Raw genomic sequence first — 19,615 nt, 5'->3', positions numbered from 1 at the left:
GTTCCCTCAATACCAGCTTCAGATTCCACCTAGGAAGACAGGGCCTCTCTCTCTGTATTCTGCAGACCACTCTGATCTCTGTGCGTCAGCTTGTCATATAATACCAAATTTAATTTTTTTTTTTTTTTTTTTTACCAAATTTAATTTTTTAAACGTGTTTCTCTTGCAGCTCTCTCGGCTGAACCGCGTGGGTGTGTCTTTGACCCCAGGCCATCTAGCCATCTCTTTTGTGTAAGTCTTATTTCTCAGCTGGACCGTATGGGTTGGGCTCAGAGAGGGCACTCAATGTCGCACACTTGTTGAGTAACCAGAAGTCTCCCTAACTAAACTATAAGCTCCTTGGGACCTTGTGTTCTACCACTTTTATTCTCTCCCACAAGTCCAAGTCCAAGCACTGGGTGCATCTATCTTTGCCTTTGATGACTATGTTGACTCTCTCTTCTTAGCACCTTACAGTGTACCAACTGCTGTCTACTTTCTGGCAAGCCTCCATCCTTCGATCCACTCACAGACCTGTATCTGCTGGGCCAGCTTCATAAAGGGCGCCAGGTAGGATGACTTGGCAAGACTCAGGATGGACTCGACGTGTTTCACTCCCGGCTTCACCAGCTGTTTGCTGATGCCAGACAGGTCCATGCATCGGTTGCGCCAGAACTCAATCTCCTCCAAAGGACCTAAATTTTCTCCTGTGTCCACAGTTTCCTGGGCACTGAGCACTTCCTTTATCTGCCGTGTCCAGTGGATCATGGTGGCTGCCGGCGAGAGGACAAAACCTGGCGTTTCTTTGCAGTACTCCCCAGTTGTGTCCTTCCCTGTTCCCCCTACAGAGCCCTCCTAACCCAACTCCTGTCCCAGCCTCTGGGCTGCCCCCCACCTCACCCCTAGGAGCCCTGACACATGGGCAGTGCCAGCCACTCACTCTCCAGTTGCTGTACCAGATCTTTGTCTTTAACCACCGCCTCAGGCTTCATGTTCATGGCCTCTGTAGGGATGTAGAGAACAGTGTGCCCCTCCAGTTTGTACCGAGTATCTAAGGAAAGGAAAGGACCATGAGAGTTCACAGAGGGCGATGGGTGTATGCCACCCCACTTCCAACTGTGGTTGATGATCTGGGGTCCAGGAAGTGTACGCATTTCAGGAGAGCAGGCAGGAGAAACTATGACTCATGCTTTTTTGATACCAAGCGGGAAAATGACAGAAGGCAGAGATACCTCACTGAGATATAATAAGAGATTGTCATAAAATATGGTCAAAGATCTATACCATGCCCTCAACACTCTCTTCTATGACACATGTACTCCCCCTACTGCCCGCCCCCATCTCCCCTTACCCTACATGTACTCTTGGAAATTTCCAACTCTGAGCAGGTCTGGCCAACTGTTCTACAGCAGGAAACTCTACCTGGATTAGAAGGCAAACTCTGTACCCTGTTCCACTCATTCAACAAACACATTCCAAGCACCTACTCTGTGCCAAGCAACGCGGGTACTCAGGATCAATCTTCCCCCCCGCCTCACTCTCTCTACTGTTGGTGGGGACTGGGGAGAAAGCAGGCATTCCAGTCTTTCCACTCACCTGTCAGGCAGGCCAAGAACCTGTGCAGGTGAGAAGCAAAATGATTTCGAATGCTCTCGGGCCAGGTTGTGTTTGTAAAGATCTGAGGGGCAAATACGCCGTCGAGCAGCCGAAGCAGGGCTGGGATGTAGGAACCCCGCACTGTCCCAAAATGCACAGTCGCCTCAAAGTTCTCTGGAGTGATGGGAACTGGCGCTTGGCGAATGAAGTAGACAATCTGGTTCTGGGTCTGCATGAAAGACAGTAGATCAGAGTTCAGGTCCAGGCCCAGCCATGATCCCCAAGGGAATCTGAGGCTCCAATCATGAAAGCCTGGCTGAGTTCTTCGTCGCCTTCCCTTAGTATATCCAATCCTTCTCCAAATATAAGCAACATGAGGTGCTTCCTGTTCTTGTCAGGGACATAACAGAGTCTGTATACAGAGATGCGGGGAGGAAATGGAGAGAGCATGCCTTGAGGGTAGGGACTGTGTATTTTGTCCAACTTGGCTCCAGACCTAGCACAGTGACGGGGGCATATTAGATGCTCCATAAATGATGGATGGATGGATAAATGGAAAGAAAAGGATATAGGAAAACCAGAAAGGAGAAGGACCTAAAGTAAGAGACAACTGTCTAGGGTTTTCCATTTCACTTGCATATACTTTTCCTCCAATTTTTCACTTATCCTTCAGTTGTGTTTATGCTGAGTTTTTGTTGTTGTTTACATTCAGAAATGTATAACTTTCCTGTTGTTAAAACTTCTTAAACTTTCTGACTTCTACATGCTTAGAAAAGTCATTCCCACTCTAAGATCAGATTCACCTGTCTTTTTTTCTTTAGTACTTTTGTAGCTACTCTTTATACTTTAACTTTAAAAACTGAAAATAAAATGCAAAGAAGAAATTCATAACCATTCATCTTCCCACTACCCAGAATTAAATTTTGGCATTTTTGTTTTTGTTTTTTTTTGTCCATGCCATGCGGCATGTAGGATCTCAGTTCCCTGATCAGGGATCGAACCTGCGCCCCTGCATTGGACGCACAGAGTCTTAACCACTGGACTACCAGGGAAGTCCTTGTATTTCTTTTTGTAAAAAAAAGCTTAACAATTATTATTTTTGTTAAAAATGATATGTTAATTATAAATAACTGAAACAATGCAGAAAAGTACAAAGATAAAAGTTTAAATGTCATCTAAAATTCTACCACCCAGACATTAACTATGATCATTAGAGAAAATACTATTCCAGACATCTCTCTCTCTCTCTCTCTCTCTCTCTCTCTCTCTATCTATATATATATATATATATACAGGAAAATAAATTAAAATAGTTATTTCAAAATAGGATCATGCTATTTTTTTTTACATATAATTTATTTATTTTTGGCTGCGTTGGATCTTCGTTGCTGTGCATGGGCTTTCTCTAGTTGCGGCAAGCGGGGGCTTCTCTTGTTTCGGGGCACGGGCTCTAGGCATGCGGGCTTCAGTAGTTGTAGCACACAGGCTCAGTAGTTGTGGCTTGCAGGCCCTAGAGCGCAGGCTCAGTAGTTGTGAGCACGGGCTTAGTTGCTCTGTGGCATGTGGGATCTTCCTGGACCAGGGCTCAAACACGTGTCCCCCGCATTGGCAGGCGGATTCTTAACCACTGCACCACCAAGGAAGCCCCAGGATCATGCTATTTGTAATTAAAAGTATTAAATTTAATTTTACTTGGATTTAATAGAATAAAAACACATTGATGTGAATATAGTAAGTGGTTGAGTTTCAAATAAATGTTTCTTTATCTCTAAGAGAGATTTCTTCCTAAAAGACCCCTTTCTAAGGTCATAAGAAAGCTTATGAAAAATATTAAGAGGTTAGGACTTCCCTGGTGGTGCAGTGGTTAAGAATCCACCTGTCAATTCAGGGGACATGGGTTCAAGCCCTGGTCCGTGAAGATCCCACATGCCGCGGAGCAACTAAGCCTGTGTGCCACAACTACTGAGCCTGCGCTCTACAGCCCGGGAGCCACAACTACTGAACCCGTGTGCCACAACTACTGAAGCCCATGTGCCTACAGCCCGTGCTCCACAACGAGAAGCCACCTCAATGAGAAGCCCACACACCACAACAAAGAGTAGCCCCTGCTCGCCGCAACTAGAGAAAGCCCACGTGCAGCAATGAAGACCCAATGCAGCCAAAAAATAAATAAATAAATGAATAAAAAGAGGTTAGTTTTCTCACTGCCTTCCAATTTTAAGTTCAGTTGACTCGCTGCTTTGAACGACAGGAACATTGGCATCCTCTTACTCTCTTGCATTCTCTCACCACTTCCCAATTTTTGTTATACTATTATTTTTTATATTGTCCAGGTTGATAACATTCACATTCAATAACATAACCATAATTCCCATGGTTATTTAGTATTAGTTCTTTATTTAAATGAATTGAATATTCACAGAGTCTCTATTCCTGAGTTTTCTATTTGGTTCATTCCTCTTTTTTTTTTTTTTTGGTTCATTCTTTGATGAACTGGATTTCCATTGATGACATCATTTTTGCTTTTCAAAGTAGGGTTCTTTCAAGACTAAAAATGACTGCCTATTTGTTGCCTCTATACTTGACCATCTAGGCTGGGAATTATACCCTTGGGTTACGCTATAGTTCCTGGAGAACTCGTAGGTGTAACTTCTGGGTGTTCAGAGAAGTCTGAGATCAGCCTAATGGTTCCCCTTGGTAGATAATTTGGGGTTTTGACTAGAGACCTAAATAATTATTTCCCAAATTTTTATTTTGAAAAAAATTCCAACCCATAGAAAAGTTGCAAGAAAGGCACAATGAACAATAACATGCCCTTCATCTAAATCCACTAATTGTTAACATTTTGCTATACTTGTGCATGACTGCACTCTCTCTCATTTTCTCTCCTTCTCTCTCTGCTGAGCCATTTCAGAGTTAGCAGCAGACGTTATAAAACTACACCCTTACATACTTCAGCATATGGCTCCTAACAGGGAGGATATTCTCCAACAGTCTCAACACTGTAATTATCACACTCAGAAAATTTAACTTCATTTAATACTTTTATATAATACACAGTTTATATTCGATTTTCCACAGTGGTCCAAATAATGTCATTTACAGCTGGTTTCTTCCCATCCAGGATCCAATACAGATCACACATGGTTGTGTCCCCTTTAATTCCACATAGTTTCCCAGTCTTTTTCTTTCTACCATGACAGTGGTATTTCTAATAGTCCAGGCCAGTTGTTTTCCAAAATGTCCCTTAATTTTGATTTATTGGATTGTTTCCTCATTATTAGATGCAGGTTAAATATTCTTGGCAGGAATACCACATAGGTGATATTAAGTAACCTAACTAAGACGTGTATTGACATTAAACACTGTGCAACAAATTTTTGTGGAATAAAGTATGTCCTTTCAATTCCCACATTCTGCAGTTCAGGGAAATTCTCTGTATTTTTATTATTTTTTTTGTTCCACCGGGTCTTAGTTGTGGTAGGCAGGCTCCTTAGATATGGCATGTGAACTCTTAGTTGCAGCATGCATGTGGGACCTAGCTCCCTGACCAGGGATTGAACCTGGGCCCTCTGCAATGGGAGGTCAGTATTATCCACTGCACCACCAGGGAAGTCCCTCTGTATTTTATTTTTAAATTTATATTCTGTTTCATTAGTTGGTACCCTATGTTAGATCACCTGTGTCTGTCTTTCACATCTATTAACTTCTCTCTACTTGTATTGTCATTGGTTTTTTCTTCTGCATACGCTGTAATTATCTCAAGCCTCTCTTCTACATCCGTTCAGATTTTCAGTGGTAGCTATTCAGTTCCTTGCTGTTTCTAACCTACTAATTTTAACACGTAAACATGCTGCTTTCTTTATTTCAAAAATCTGCAGTCTCCCTCTCATTTCATTCTCACGTTTTATCATTTCGTCTCTCAGCTTATTAAAAAATTAAATTCGTGCTCTTATTAAGTCGTACTGTAACGTGATGCTGTTGTGAGGAATTGCCTTCTGTTCAGTTATGTTTTCCTCTTTTGCATGTTTTGTTCTGTTCTTTTTCTCCCTTGATGTAGTATGCTTGCAGTTGCCATGCAATTTCACTTGCCTCATGCTTGCACAGCTCTCTGAATTCCTTCTTTTTGCTTTAAAGTACTGTGGGTGACTTCCTGATATCCCACTGTGAGAGCCCAGTTTCATTTCCCCCTCGAAGTTAAAGGGTTGGGTATTTTATGTTTCATTCACTTTTCTCTAGCCTAAGATAACTGCATGAGGGGATGGGCAGATGGTTAAGGCTAATTTAAAACTGTAAAATCTTTGTTAAAATACATGGGCTCTTTCTTTTCAGATTTTGTAAAAAACCGAGGTTCACTCCATCTCACTAGGGGGCGCCCACCATTCCCGCAGGGAGGACGGTTTCCATAAGTTAGTCCATAGACCTTTCATTGGTCCCCACTTTTAAAGTTTATTAGATTAGATTTTGCTTCTTTCCTTGTTTGTTTACTATTGGGTGTTTGTGGTTTTCTCGTTTTACTTTTTACTATTTTATCAAGTATTCAAGAGTAATAATTTCTTAAGGAAGTTTTTCAATTTCAATCTTGCCCCAGGAGAATATGATTAAATCCATGATCTATTTAGAATATTTTTTGGCACGCTAAATAGATGTTTTTCAGCTTTGTCGAGGCATAATTGACAAATAAACATTGTGTATATTTAAGGTGTACACTCTGCTGTTTTGACATACATATACACTGTGAAATGATCACTGCAATCAAGCTAATTAACATATCCATTATCCCATATGGTTACCATTTTCTTTTTCTTTTTCCTTTTTGTAGTGAGAACACTTAAGAACTACCCTTTAGCAAATTATACATTATAGTATTATTAACCATAGTTACCATGCTGTATATTAGATCTCCAGAACTCATTAATCTTGCATAACTTAAACTTTGTACAATTTTCCCCCAGTTTTATTGAGATATAATTGATCTATAACATTGTATTGGTTTAAGGTATACAGTGTAATGATTTGATATGTATATTTATTGCCAAATGATTACAATAAGTTAACACCTATCACCTTACATAACTACAATTTTTTTTGTCAGAACTTTTAAGATCTGTTCCCTTAGCAACTTTCAAATATACAATATGTTTTGTTAACTAGAGTCACCATGCTGTATGTACATTAATCCCCAGAACTTATTTATCTCATAATTGGAAGTTTGTACCTTTGACCAACTTCATCCATTTTCCCTACTCCCCCATCCCCAACTCTGGCAGCCACCAATCTGTCCTCTGTTTCCCTCCATCTGAATCTCTGTTTCTCAATCTGTCCTGTTCTCTGTTTCTAGGAGTTAGTTTTTTTTTTTCTAGATTCCACATATAAGTGAGATCATACAGTAATTGTCTTTCTCCATCTGACTTATTTCACTGAGCATAATACCCTCCAAGGCCACCCATGTTTTTGCAAATGGCAAGGTTTTTTTTCTTTCTCATTGCTGAATAATATTCCTCTATGTGTGTGTGTGTGTGTGTGTGTGTGTGTGTGTGTGTATTCCACATTTTCTTTATCCACTCATCCAATGACGGACACTTAGGCTGTTTCCATACCTTGGCTATTATAAATAAACTATAATGAATGTGGGGGTGTGGATATTTCTTCAAGATCGTGATTTCATTTCCTTTGGATATACACCCAGAAGTGGGATTGCTAGATCATATGGTAGTTCTATTTTTATTTTTTTGAGGAACCTCCATACTGTTTTCCATAGTGACTGCACCAATTTACATTCCCAGTACACAAGGGTTCCCTTTTCTCCACATCCTCATCAATATTTGTCATCTCTTGTCTTTCTCATGATGGCCATTCTAACAGGTATGAGGTGATACCTCACTGTGGTTTTGATTTGCATTTCTCTGATTAGTGATGTTGAGCACCTCTTCACGTACATGTTGGCCATGTGTATGTCTTCGTTGGAAAAATGTCTTTTCAATTCTGCACGGTTTTTAATCACATTGTTTTGTTTTCTTGCTATTAAATTGTATGATTTCTTTATATATATTTTAGATATGTATTCATCTCTTATCAGATATATGATTTGCAAATATTTCCTCCCATTCATAGGTTGACTTTTCATTTTGTCGATGATTTCCTTTGCTGTGCAGAAGCTTTTTAGTTAGATGTAGTCCCACTTGTTTATTTTTGCTTTTATTGCTTTTGTTGTAGGGACAAAAAATTTGTACCCTTTCACCAACATTTCCCTATTTCCCCCTTGCCCCACTAGATTTTTTTAATAGAAAACCTTTGTTTTCCATGTTTCCCTATTCATCGAATAATCCATCTTTCCCCACAGATTTTAAAAGCAATTTTTGTAGAAAATGCTTACATATATGTTTCTGGACTCCCTCTGTTTCTTTACTGTTGCTTATATAATACATATTCGTGCCCCAATCTAACTATTTTAATTACTGTAATTTAATAAAAGATTTTCATAGTCACAGATCTCCTACATTACTTTTCTTCTTCATCTTTTTTTGTTTTTGCTATTTTCATTTCATTTTTCTAGATATACTTTAAAAAATCCTTTACACTAGGGATCTAGGGTCTGTGGCACTTTGATTGGAGCTGCATTAAAACAGTACAGTTTTTTGGATGGAATGATCTTTATAATATTAAGATTCCCACTCAGAAACAGGATAGGGCTCATCTTTTTTTTTTTTTTAACATCTTTAGTGAAGTATAATTGCTTTACAATGGTGTGTTAGTTTCTGCTTTATAACAAAGTAGGGCTCATCATTTATTTAAATCTTCTTTCTTGGCCTTCAACAAAGTTGTTTTCTTTCGTATAAATCCTAAATTACTTTTTGCAAATTTTTGTTCCTTTTGTGAATGAAATATATTTTTCATGATGCTTTATAGCCGATTATTGCCAATACACAGGAAAAAGCCATGGCCTGTTTTGGGTTTTGTTTGTTTAATGTGGAAGCTTCACAAATTGTGCTGCTGAGCAGGGCCATGCTAATCTTCATTATCATTTCAATCTTTGTATATGTGCTGCCAATAAAAGCAAAGCAATAGCCCTTCTTCTTTTCCAGAATTTTATTTCTAAAAATTTCCAACATACAGGAACACTAAAAGAATTTTACAATAATGACCTGTACACCCACCACCCATATGCTACCACCAACATTTTACTATACTTCTGTCTTTTAACTGTTTCCCTACCCATGGTTTACCTTTCACTAATGCATCCTCCCCATTGTTGGAACAGTTATCTATCTAACCGACGAAAGCCTTCAATAGTTCCCTCTGGGATAAAGCCAAATTCTTTAGCATAACATACAAGGCCCGTCACAAGCTGACCCCAACCCACCTTTCCCGTATCATTTCCCACAACTCCTCTTTCTTTGCACATAAAGTGTTCTTTACCTGGATGCTCTTACTCAGCCTCGATGAAATCCTACTTACCCTTCATCCCCAACTCAAATATCACCTCCATCACCAAGCCTTGCCAGCATTCCACTGGCTACATTAGTTGCTTCCAAAAAAGCTCTTATAAAGCTTTGCCCAGGCATCATAATATACTGTAAATATTTTTTATATGTCTGTCTTCCCCACTAGACCATGAGATCATCAAAAGCAAAACCTTGGGGCTTCCCTGGTGGCGCAGCGGTTGAGAGTCCGCCTGCCGATGCAGGGGACACGGGTTCGTGCCCCGGTCCGGGAAGATCCCACGTGCCGCGGAGCGGCTGGGCCCATGAGCCATGGCCGCTGAGCCTGTGCGTCCGGAGCCTGTGCTCCGCAACGGGAGAGGCCACAACAGTGAGAGGCCCGCGTACCGCAAAAAAAAAAGCAAAACTTTGCCTCATTCCTCTCTGTATCCTGCTGCCAAGCAGGGTGTGTGATGCTCAACAGACCTTGTACACAGGAGATGAGACTCACAGATGACAGAGATCCTCAGAACCTTCAGCCCCCTGGGAGAACACCCTGATGTCTGGACCGCGGAGTACGCACCTGCACAGGCATCCCCAGACCTAGCTTCAGCCCCAAACAGGGGTCGATGAAGATGGTGAGGATGGGCTCCGAAGGGTCCTGGGCAAAGTGTTCCAGAATGGTATCGTGCTCCTCTGTCCAAGTGGCAGCTGCCAGTCCTGTCAGCATAGCTCGGGACAGGAAAAGGGGCTTCTGCAGAAGGAGAGCAGAGGGCCAGAGCAGGGACAGCTGTCAGGATGGGTCACTTCTCCCAACCACTGTCACGTATGAGGACGTGGGGGATGAGGGAAGTCAGACAGCTTCAGAACGGGGAAGGGAAAGCTGAGAACGGACTGAAAGACAGGTTTCAAGCTTTCGAAGAAACAAGACAATAAGATTCTCTTCCCTCTACCAGTAAAAATAGAATGGATCATGAAGGAAGACTGAAGGATATCATCTTCCCAAGATACTTCATTTATGCCTGTGTTTGTAAAAATGTCTTATCAAGCAACCCTCAACCTCACAGTAAAACTAAATCAAGGGAACATGTAGGATATTAGCCTAAGTCAAACAATTAGGATTCCATATGTATGTGTTAGCATATGGTATTTGTTTTTCTCTTTCTGACTTACTTCACTCTGTAATGACAGACTCTAGGTCCATCCAACTCACTACAAATAACTCAATTTCATTTCTTTTTATGGTTGAGTTATATTCCATTAAAGCTGGGACAAAGTGAGAGAGTGGCATGGACATACGTACACTACCAAATGTAAAACCGATAGCTAGTGGGAAGCAGCAGCAAAGCACAATGAGACCAGCTCGGTGCTTTGTGACCACTTAGAGAGGTGGGATAGGGAGGGTGGGAGGGAGGGAGACGCAAGAGGGAAGAGAGATGGGGATATACGTATATGTATAGCTCATTCACTTTGTTATAAAGCAGAAACTAACACACCATTGTAAAGCAATTATACTCCAATAAAGATCTTAAAAACAAACAAACAGGGCTTCCCTGGTGGCACAGTGGTTGAGAATCTGCCTGCAAATGCAGGTGACACAGGTTCGAACCCTGGTCTGGGAAGATCCCACATGCCGCGGAGCAACTAGGCCCGTGAGGCACAACTACTGAGCCTGTGCGTCTGGAGCCTGTGCTCCACAACAAAAGAGGCCGCAATAGTGAGAGGCCCGCGCACCGCGATGAAGAGTGGCCCCTGCTCGCTGCAACTAGAGAAAGCCCTCGCACAGAAACGAAGACCCAACACAGCCAAAAATAATAAATAAATAAATTAAAAACGAACAAACACCAAAAAAAACAAAAAAATAACCGAACAAACAAACAAAAACAATTAGGAGCAAGGGGATGACAAGCTGGAAAAAGGATAAGGGTAAAAGAGCAATTTCTCCATGATGTGGCCTCCACAGGATACTGGAATAAGTATGTGATATTGGGCAAAAGTCAACTGGCATAACAGTGAGGAAAAAAGAAAAAGGGAGGTGAAAAGACAAGACTGGAAAACACCAAAGAACAAACCAATTCGATGGAAAATAAATCATAACTGGTGGCTAGAAAAAAGACAGCATTATTTTGAACACTACTAAATAAATTAAGAAAACTAGAGGGTATAAAAATCTAGCTCGGTGAACTTGAGAAGTCACCCCGTCCTTCTTCCAGTACTTCTGGAAGATGATAAAGAATCCCTCTTACTTAAAGTTTCCAGGTCAAGAAAATTTAGCTAGTGATCTAAAATCTTCCGTATATAAATACATACATGAAGAACCAACGAGAAAAACACTAAGACCCAGATAAATGGACGAAAGGATATGAACAAACATATCATGTCATAAAAAAAGAAAAAATGAAAATGTGAAAATATGAAATAAATGTTCAATTTCATTTGAAATCAAAGAAATACAAATAAACATAGCAAAGGTGTATCATTTTTTTAAAAATCCTTGCTAGGTTAGTACAGCCACTATGGAGAACAGTATGGAGGTTCCTTAAAAAACTACAAATAGAACTACCATATGACCCAGCAATCCCACTACTGGGCATATACCCTGAGAAAACCATAATTCAAAAAGAGTCATGTACCAAAATGTTCATTGCAGTTCTATTTACAATAGCCAGGAGATGGAAACAACCTAAGTGTCCATCATCGGTTGAATGGATAAAGAAGATGTGGCACATATATACAATGGAATATTACTCAGCTATAAAAAGAAACGAAATTGAGTTATTTGTAGTGAGGTGGATGGACCTAGAGTCTGTCATACAGAGTGAAGTAAGTCAGAAAGAGAAAGACAAATACTGTATGCTAACACATATATATGGAATATAAGAAAAAAAAATGTCATGAAGTACCTAGGGGTAAGACGGGAATAAAGACACAGACCTACTAGAGAATGGACTTGAGGATATGGGGAGGGGGAAGGGTAAGCTGGGACAAAGTGAGAGAGTGGCATGGACATATATACACTACCAAATGTAAAATAGATAGCTAGTGGGAAGCAGCCGCATAGCACAGGGAGATCAGCTCGGTGCTTTGTGACCACCTAGAGGGGTGGGATAGGGAGGGTGGGAGGGAGGGAGATGCAAGAGGGAGGAGATATGGGAACATATGTATATGTATAACTGATTCACTTTGTTAGAAAGCAGAAACTAACACACCACTGTAAAGCAATTATACTCCAATAAAGATGTAAAAAAAAAAATCCTTGCTAGGGAATTCCCTGGTGGTCCAGTGGTTAGGACTCCACGTTTTCACTGCCGAGGGTGCAGGTTCAATCCCTGCTCGGGGAACTAAGATCCCAGAAGCCGCGGAGTGGAACCAGAAAAAAAAACCTGCTAAACTGCTAACACCCAGGCCTGGAAAGTGTTTGTTGCTAGTGCAAGGGCAAAAAAATGCAATTTGTTTGAAAAACAATTTGGCATTATGTATTAAAGGTGTTAGAAATGTTCTTTACTCTTTGATTCAGGAACTCCATATACAGGAATCTAACTTAAGGAAATATTAAGTATTTCAAAATGTGTTAATTTTATTTACAATATTCATCACTGTATTATTAGGAGAGCAAAAAAAAACATAAATGGCAAATGTCCAAGAGTAAGGATTTAACTGTGATACATATATCTTACGGAGCACCATATGACCATTAAAAATGGTGCTTAAAGGGGCTTCCCTGGCGGTCCAGTGGTTAACACTCCACGTTTCTATTGCAGGGGGCACAGATTCAATCCCTGGTCAGGGAACTAAGATCCCGCGTGCAGCACGGCGGCCAAAAAAAAAAAAAAAAAAATGGCACTTACAGAGAATTCCCTGGCGGTCCAGTGGTTAGGATTTGGTGTTTTTCACTGCTGGGGCCCAGGTTCAATCCCTGGTCAGGAACTAAGATCCCATAAGCTACGCAGCCAAAAAAAAAAATGCGCTTACAAAAAGTATGTAATAACAGTAATGAAAATACTACATATCAAAAAAAAAGAGGTATCTTGTGACTTACATATTTGTGATTAAAAAAATAAAGGCAGCCTGATGTATTTTTTTAAGTATATAATAACACGAAGAATAAAAAAATGTTTTGTGAGAAAGCCTAATAAAAAATTACAATGTGTGGTACAGTTGGGATTGTTAAAAAACAAAAAAACTTGCAAATCTACACAGAAAGAAAGGACATATACCAAATTAGTAACGTTGGATGTACATATACCAAATTAGTAACGTTGGATGTGTTTAGGCAGTAATACTATGACTTTTATTTTCCCTTTCTTTGTTTTACTTTTCTGTCCCTTCCAATTTTTTTCTTTAATGAGTAGTTGTCACTTTTCTCTCCCTTTTTAAAAAAGTTCAAGGTCACCATTCTATTCTTCTAACCCAGGTAACTGAGGGTGTGCCTAGGCTCTGATGCAGCTTGGAAATAAAAGTGTAGAGGTTACTAAGTGCCAAATTCTGAAGGTATTTCAAGTGGCTTCTGTAAACTCTTCAGCCAAAGGAGGGAACTGAAGGACAGGAAGAAAGAGGATGTCTTGGAAATTAGTATCCAATTAGGACAGTGTCCGCCCAGCTTGTTCAGATGTTCACCCATTCAACGGGTATAGCTTGTTGCAATCTGACCCAAGGTGGAGAGATGAGGAAGGGCCTTCTGAGAGCCCTGTTCCCCACTGAAAGCCCTATTCTTTGGGAGGGGTAGGGGGCACGGATAACTTTGTCCTTTACTCGGTGTACTGGATTTGCAGTGAGCAGGCTACCAGTAGAAAGTAAAGAGAAGGTAGTGAGAGATTGAAGAGAATTCCTCGTACTCCATTCTGCAACTGATCCTTTGATTCACCAGTTGTTGGGGAGGAATATTTGTCTCAGAGAAAAGCCAAACTTACCACGTCTATCTCACACTCCTGTAATTCTTCTTTCTGTATTTCAGGTTCCTCCAATATTGGCTCTGGGAAGAATGAAAATTCAAAAATGAAGGCATTCCATTAAAAGTTAAACACAGAGACTTCCCTGGCGGTCCAGTGGTTAAGTCTCTGAGCTTCCACTGCAGGGTGCACGGGTTCGATCCCTGGATGGGGAACTAAGATCCCACATGCCAGACAGCACAGCCAAAAAAACAACAACAAATAAAAGAAGTTAAACACGGAGTCACCATATGACCGAGCAACTCCACTTCAAGGTACTTGAAGTACCTTGAGAAACTGGCACCCCATGGCCCCTATATCTTCACTTCTAAGTTGCACCAGAGCCTAGCCTCTCAGCAGGCACTCCCTATTCCCCTTTCCTCCCAGATCCTGGTGACCACTAATCTACCTTCTGAGTCTATGAACTTGCCTATTCTGGACATTTTATACTGGTGGAATCATACAATATGCGGTCTTTTGTGACTGGCTTCTTTCACTTGGCATATTTTCAAGGTTCATCCACGTTGTTGTATCGTAGCAGACCTTCATTCTTTTTATGGCTGCATAATATTCCGCTGCAATTTGTTTATCCATTCATCATGGATGGACGCTTGGGTGTGTCCGCCTTTCGGCTGCTGTGAATAGCACTGCTGTGAACACGGGCATACAAATGTCTGTCCGAGTCCCTGCCTCCAGTTCTCTGCAACTAGACATGCCACAGCGAAGGTCCCACGTGCCACAACTAAGACCCAGTGCAGCCAAATATAAATAAATAAATGTACATTTTTAAATTTTTCTTTTAAAAAGCTGACTGGGGCTGGAGGGGGCACAGAAGGAGGCAGGGGAATGAAGGCAGTCAGTATTAAGGTCATTCTAGGCATTCAGCTTCTGGCCTGCCATTCTTCCCCCATCCTGTTCCCACAGGGAGAAGTTGGGGCCCACAGAAATCAGCCCCTCTCCAAGCAAACCGTCATCCCCACTCTGGACTCCATAAAATCCAGGGGGGTGTCCCTCTCCTTCCTGATCTGTTGCTCACACAGGAGACTGGGGTAAAACTGGTGGGCCTCCCATCTCCTGTGGGCTGAAAGGAGGAAGGAACAAATGAGGTGCGACCAAAAGACCTTGGGAACAGGACACTCCAACTTCCAGAAAGAAACCCTAAGAGGGGAGTGAGGCACACAGGCCGAGGAAGGAAATCATGAGAAAGGTGGGACAGCTGATTCTAGGAGCTCAGTGGTGAGTGGGATGGGTAACCAAGAAACCCAACGCCCTTCGAGAAAGCCAAGGGCATCCAAGGTTTCAGACAGGGACGAGGCGGGGGAGGGAGACTGAGACAATCTCAAGAGTAAACTGGTTTTGTCCTCTATTGTAATACAATTTATATAAAGTCTAAACCATGCAATACGATACTAGTATGTGATGGTCATGGATACACACAGTAAAATTTTAAGAAACAGGCTTGAGAATGACAAACACCAACTCGGGATAGCGGTGACCTCTGGAGAAGGAGAGAAGGGCTTGGGGAGGTGGCGTGTAGCAGGGGGACAAAGGGATTCACTTGTTGCCATCATGATTTATTCTTACACTGGGTGACGGGTACATGGGTGTTCATTATCTCATTCTCTGTATTTTTTCTGATTTGCCTGAAATACAGGTCTACAATCCCTTAACCAAAACCCTTGGGATCAAGTATATTTCAGAATGTAGACTTGTAATAGCGTATGGCATATGAGACCCCCACCACATCTTGGGGCCTCTAGAACAGCACTCCACAAACTTTTAATGTCAGTATTTCTGTAGTAAAACATATGAAAATTTATACTAAGTGGTTTAAATAGACTATAAATACCTTCATGTCAGTTTAGGTTATGTCTCACCACCAAATAAGTTTGGATGCCAAATTTTGGGGGAAAAAAAACCTTTCAGTTCTTAGGGCTTTTTAAAATTAGAGATATGGGATTATGAACCTGTACTTCTTTTCTTAGTGGGAACGGAGGAGCACTTAAGGAAGCAAAGGATATCAATAAAGACCTCAAAAGGGTGTTTTGCCCTTTAACCCACCATCCTTCACCAAGAAGTGTTTTAGGCCTGGTCTTGGCCCATTTGGACTACTATAACAAAACACCATAGACTGGGTGGCTTCTGAACAGCAGACATTTATTCCTCACAGTTCTGGAGGCTGGAAGTCCTAGATCAGGGTGCCAGCAGGGTTGGGTGAGGGCCCTCTTCTGGGGTGCAGACCTCTCTTTGTGTCCGGCGGAAGGGGGCAAGGAATCTCTCTGGAGTTGCTTCTTTTAAGGCACTAATCCCACTCATGACACCTCCACCCTCACAATTTAAGCAACCTCCCAAAGGCCCCTCCTACTAACACCATCATATTGGGCATGAGAATTTCAACATATGAATTTAGGGGGACACAAACATTCAGACCATGGTAGGCCCCCTCTGTCTCCTGTGGGACAGGCCTCAATCCCTCCCCAACTCCAAAGAGTACAGGGATTTTTTTTTTTAATATTTACTTATTTGGCTGCGCAGGATCTTTCGTTGCGGCACACGGGATCTTTCATTGCGGCATGCAAATTCTTAGTTGCGGCATGCATGTGGGATCTAGTTCCCTGACCAGGGGTGGAACCCAGGCTCCCTGCATTAGGAGCACGGAGTCTTAGCCGCTGGACCACCAGGGAAGTCCTGAATACAGGGATTAAGGCTCATTTCAGGGCTGCCTTGGAGGCCCAAGTCTTCTCTGAACCTCTATCAAGTGTCAGCTAGAAAGCTCTACATCAAACAATAAAAAGGCTTAGAGCTAAAAGGACTCAGAGATCCTTGGTGTTTGGGGATCAATGCTCTCATTTAGAAGTTCCCTTTTTTTTATAATTTTTATCGGAGTATAGTTGATTCACAATGTTGTGTCAGCTTCAGGTGCACAGCAAAGTGAATCACATATATATATGTATACACACATCCACTCTTCTCTGGATTCTTTCCCCATATAGGCCACCACAGAGTATTGAGTAGAGTTCCCTGTGCTGTACAATAGGTCCTTATTACTTGTCCACTGTACACACAGTAGTGTGCATATGTCAATCACAATCTTCCAATTTATCCCTCCCCCACTTACCCCCTGGCAACCACAAGTCTGCCCCCTACATCTGTAACTCTATTTCTGCTCTGCAGATGAGTTCATCTGTACCCTTTTTTTAGATTCCACATATAAGCAACATCACATGACACCCTGACATTCCCTTCCCACCCCAGAGGAGTCTCCAAGTTGAACTTCACTGCCTTCCATCCTCCCTCCCCTTGCTCCTGGTACCCAGCTTCTAGGAGCCAGTCCCACTTGAAACTGCTCTTAAGAGAGCTCAGAAGAAAAAATTTGCATGGTTCCAATGTCCAGATCCCAGGGCAAGGCCCTGTGTACCCTGGACCTTTCTCCCATGCCCACGCTTAATCTCTCAACTTTTAGTATTAAAAGGAGATTCTATTTCTCTCCATCTTGACAGGCTGCTAGCAGTGGAAAGAAGCCCCAGGTAAACGGGGAGGACTATTCTTAGCTAACAGTCATAGCTACACTGGCCACTGCTCTAAGGGGCAGCCTAGTGACAGCAGCAGCTACCAAAAACCTTCCAACCCTATTGGCCCCAGCTCACCCAACAGGAAGGAATCCCTCAGATCAAAGCCACAAGAGGCAGCCTCTTTAAACTCTTTTCTTCCTCAATCTAGACATCAGGCTTCTTTTCTTGTGGCCCTGAACCTGAACCTCCTTAGTCTACCAAGGCCCTGACGAAACGAGGGCAGAGATACAAGAGCCTTAAACAGATGGGAGAAAGATTCAGTCAGGCTTAGGATTCAAAGGATGGCAAAGCAGGCTGAGTCTCCATGGTGATGGGCTTAATGGGAGGAAAACATTATTTGTTTTGCCACCCAGGGTGAAAATGGGAAAAAGGAAGAGATCAAACCCTCTTCACTGGGGTAGGAGCAACCAGGAACACTTGAAATAAGGAAGAAGAGGCTAGGGTAGAGGATTGGCTGGTGAGCTCTTGGTGCACTGGGGGGAAATTTTAAGACAGAAAGAACAAGTATAAGGCTGGACAGGAAGAAAACACAAAACAAGGGACCTAGCAGCAGGCCTGAGATTCCGCTGAACCCCTTGCTTCTTACCCAGAAGCAACAGAACCTGCTCCCCGGCCCTAAGACCCTCCTTCAATACAAACATTCTGCCTCCAAGCCTCTCCCCAGCAGGTACCCACCAGGCTCCTCCTTGAGAGACTCGGGCTCTGCCTGGGACTCACTGCTGGCCGGCAGGGTGGTCTCCACAGCCTGTGCGGCCAGAGCAGACTGAGCGACTCGCCAGCGGGCGCTTCCCCGGCTACTCGCTTCCCGCTTCTTGTCGGCTTTGCTGGGCATTGTGTTGGCAAAACCTGTAGACACACGGAAGCTGGGGGACCACCACCAGATGCACCCCCAATCCTCAGTCCTTTCCCTGGGATAGCCCACTTCCTTCAGGGCGCCGGGTTAAAAATCAAAATCAGTCCCTCGAGGCATGAGGAATAAATGGAAGCTAAACATGAGAGCACAGGGAATTAATTCCCTGGCAGCCGAGGGGTTAGGACTCGCGCTTCCACTGCAGGGGGTACATGAGTTCCGTTCCTGGTCGGGGAACTAAGATCCCACAAGCCCCAAGGCGCGGCCGGGGGAAAAAAAAAAAAAAAAAAAAAAGATGAGGGCTCAGCAGACACCCACTCATGAGGATTTAGGAACCCCTATCTCTGCCCAGAGGTATGAGAACATAAGATAATCAGGGAAACATCTACCACGCTGAGGTGTGGTTGCACACACCCTCAAGCACTCTAGCTCTCAGGGGCCATGGGTGAGTGAGAGAGGGCCCAGGGAAGGGAAGACTGTCCCCAGGTTCCACACCCTCTGTCACGTCACTGAGCAACCAAGATGATTTTCCCATGTGCCTCCTCTTCTCCCAAGTTACCCCCTGGAAGCGGGGGAGAAAGAAAAATGCCCCTCCTACCCACACTAAAATCTGTGACCTCCTTAAACAAGGAAGAAACACTATTTGCAACCCGTCTCTTCAGCTTCTCAGTCCTGAGGGGCAGAAACCCTGTTCTGTGTGTACTGAAAAGGTGTCTTCGCACAGTTGGCTGAGTCTGTGCTAACCGATTACTGAAGACCAAGAGCGTTCGATTCCAGATGTCCTGAGAACAGACTGGAAGAGGAAGGACAAAGGTCATCCAACAATGAACTTGGAATTGTGTCTGGGAGAGGGAGAAATGGGGCGATGAGGAAGGCCCAGTAGCGTCTCTCTCAGAAAAGCAGGAGGGCGGGAAGCGGGGCATCTCTGGCGGGCGCCCAGGGCAATGTCTGATTCGCTGGGCAGTTCCTCTTCACTCAGCTCTAGCCTGACAACCACCTGTGGCTTTTCTTCCTCATCCCCACAGACTGCCACAGGCATTGATCATACGCTATGAGTTTCACACTTGAAGGATTTGTACTTTGCTCCAAGGAACACCGTTCTATTAGGCCAACACATCAATAAAGCCAGGTACCACAGCGCGGCTTCTGCCATCGGTCTCCAGAGAAGCGTCAGGCTGTGCTTCCCTGCCTCCGGCTGGAGCCTCAGGAACATTCCGGTGGCAAGGCTGGGAGCCACCTCCCCATGGGGTTCGCCCCATGGTCCCACAC

At 42.9% G+C, this 19,615-nt stretch overlaps 1 protein-coding gene across 1 annotated transcript in view; it reads right to left on the bottom strand.

Moving 5' to 3' along the window:
• DNAH2 (dynein axonemal heavy chain 2) overlaps nt 1-18,716 on the bottom strand; it is a gene marked incomplete at its 3' end in the record, with an annotated part of 86,420 nt that extends 67,704 nt beyond the window's left edge. Inside the window, exons 1-6 of the mRNA XM_082860253.1 lie at nt 18,172-18,716; nt 13,907-13,968; nt 9,580-9,750; nt 1,576-1,804; nt 920-1,030; nt 514-752 (exon numbers count right to left, since the gene is read on the bottom strand). Coding sequence (XP_082716379.1) covers nt 514-752; nt 920-1,030; nt 1,576-1,804; nt 9,580-9,750; nt 13,907-13,968; nt 18,172-18,328 — 969 coding nt within the window. The 5' untranslated portion in view covers nt 18,329-18,716. The remainder of the gene's footprint in view (nt 1-513; nt 753-919; nt 1,031-1,575; nt 1,805-9,579; nt 9,751-13,906; nt 13,969-18,171) is intronic.
• Between the last annotated feature and the right edge of the window lie 899 nt (nt 18,717-19,615).

Source organism: Leucopleurus acutus (assembly GCF_964270905.1).
Source record: "Leucopleurus acutus genome assembly, chromosome: 19".
NCBI lineage: Eukaryota > Metazoa > Chordata > Mammalia > Artiodactyla > Delphinidae > Leucopleurus > Leucopleurus acutus.
Note: the sequence above shows the minus strand (reverse complement) of the source record. Positions and strands in the feature narration are given on the sequence as shown.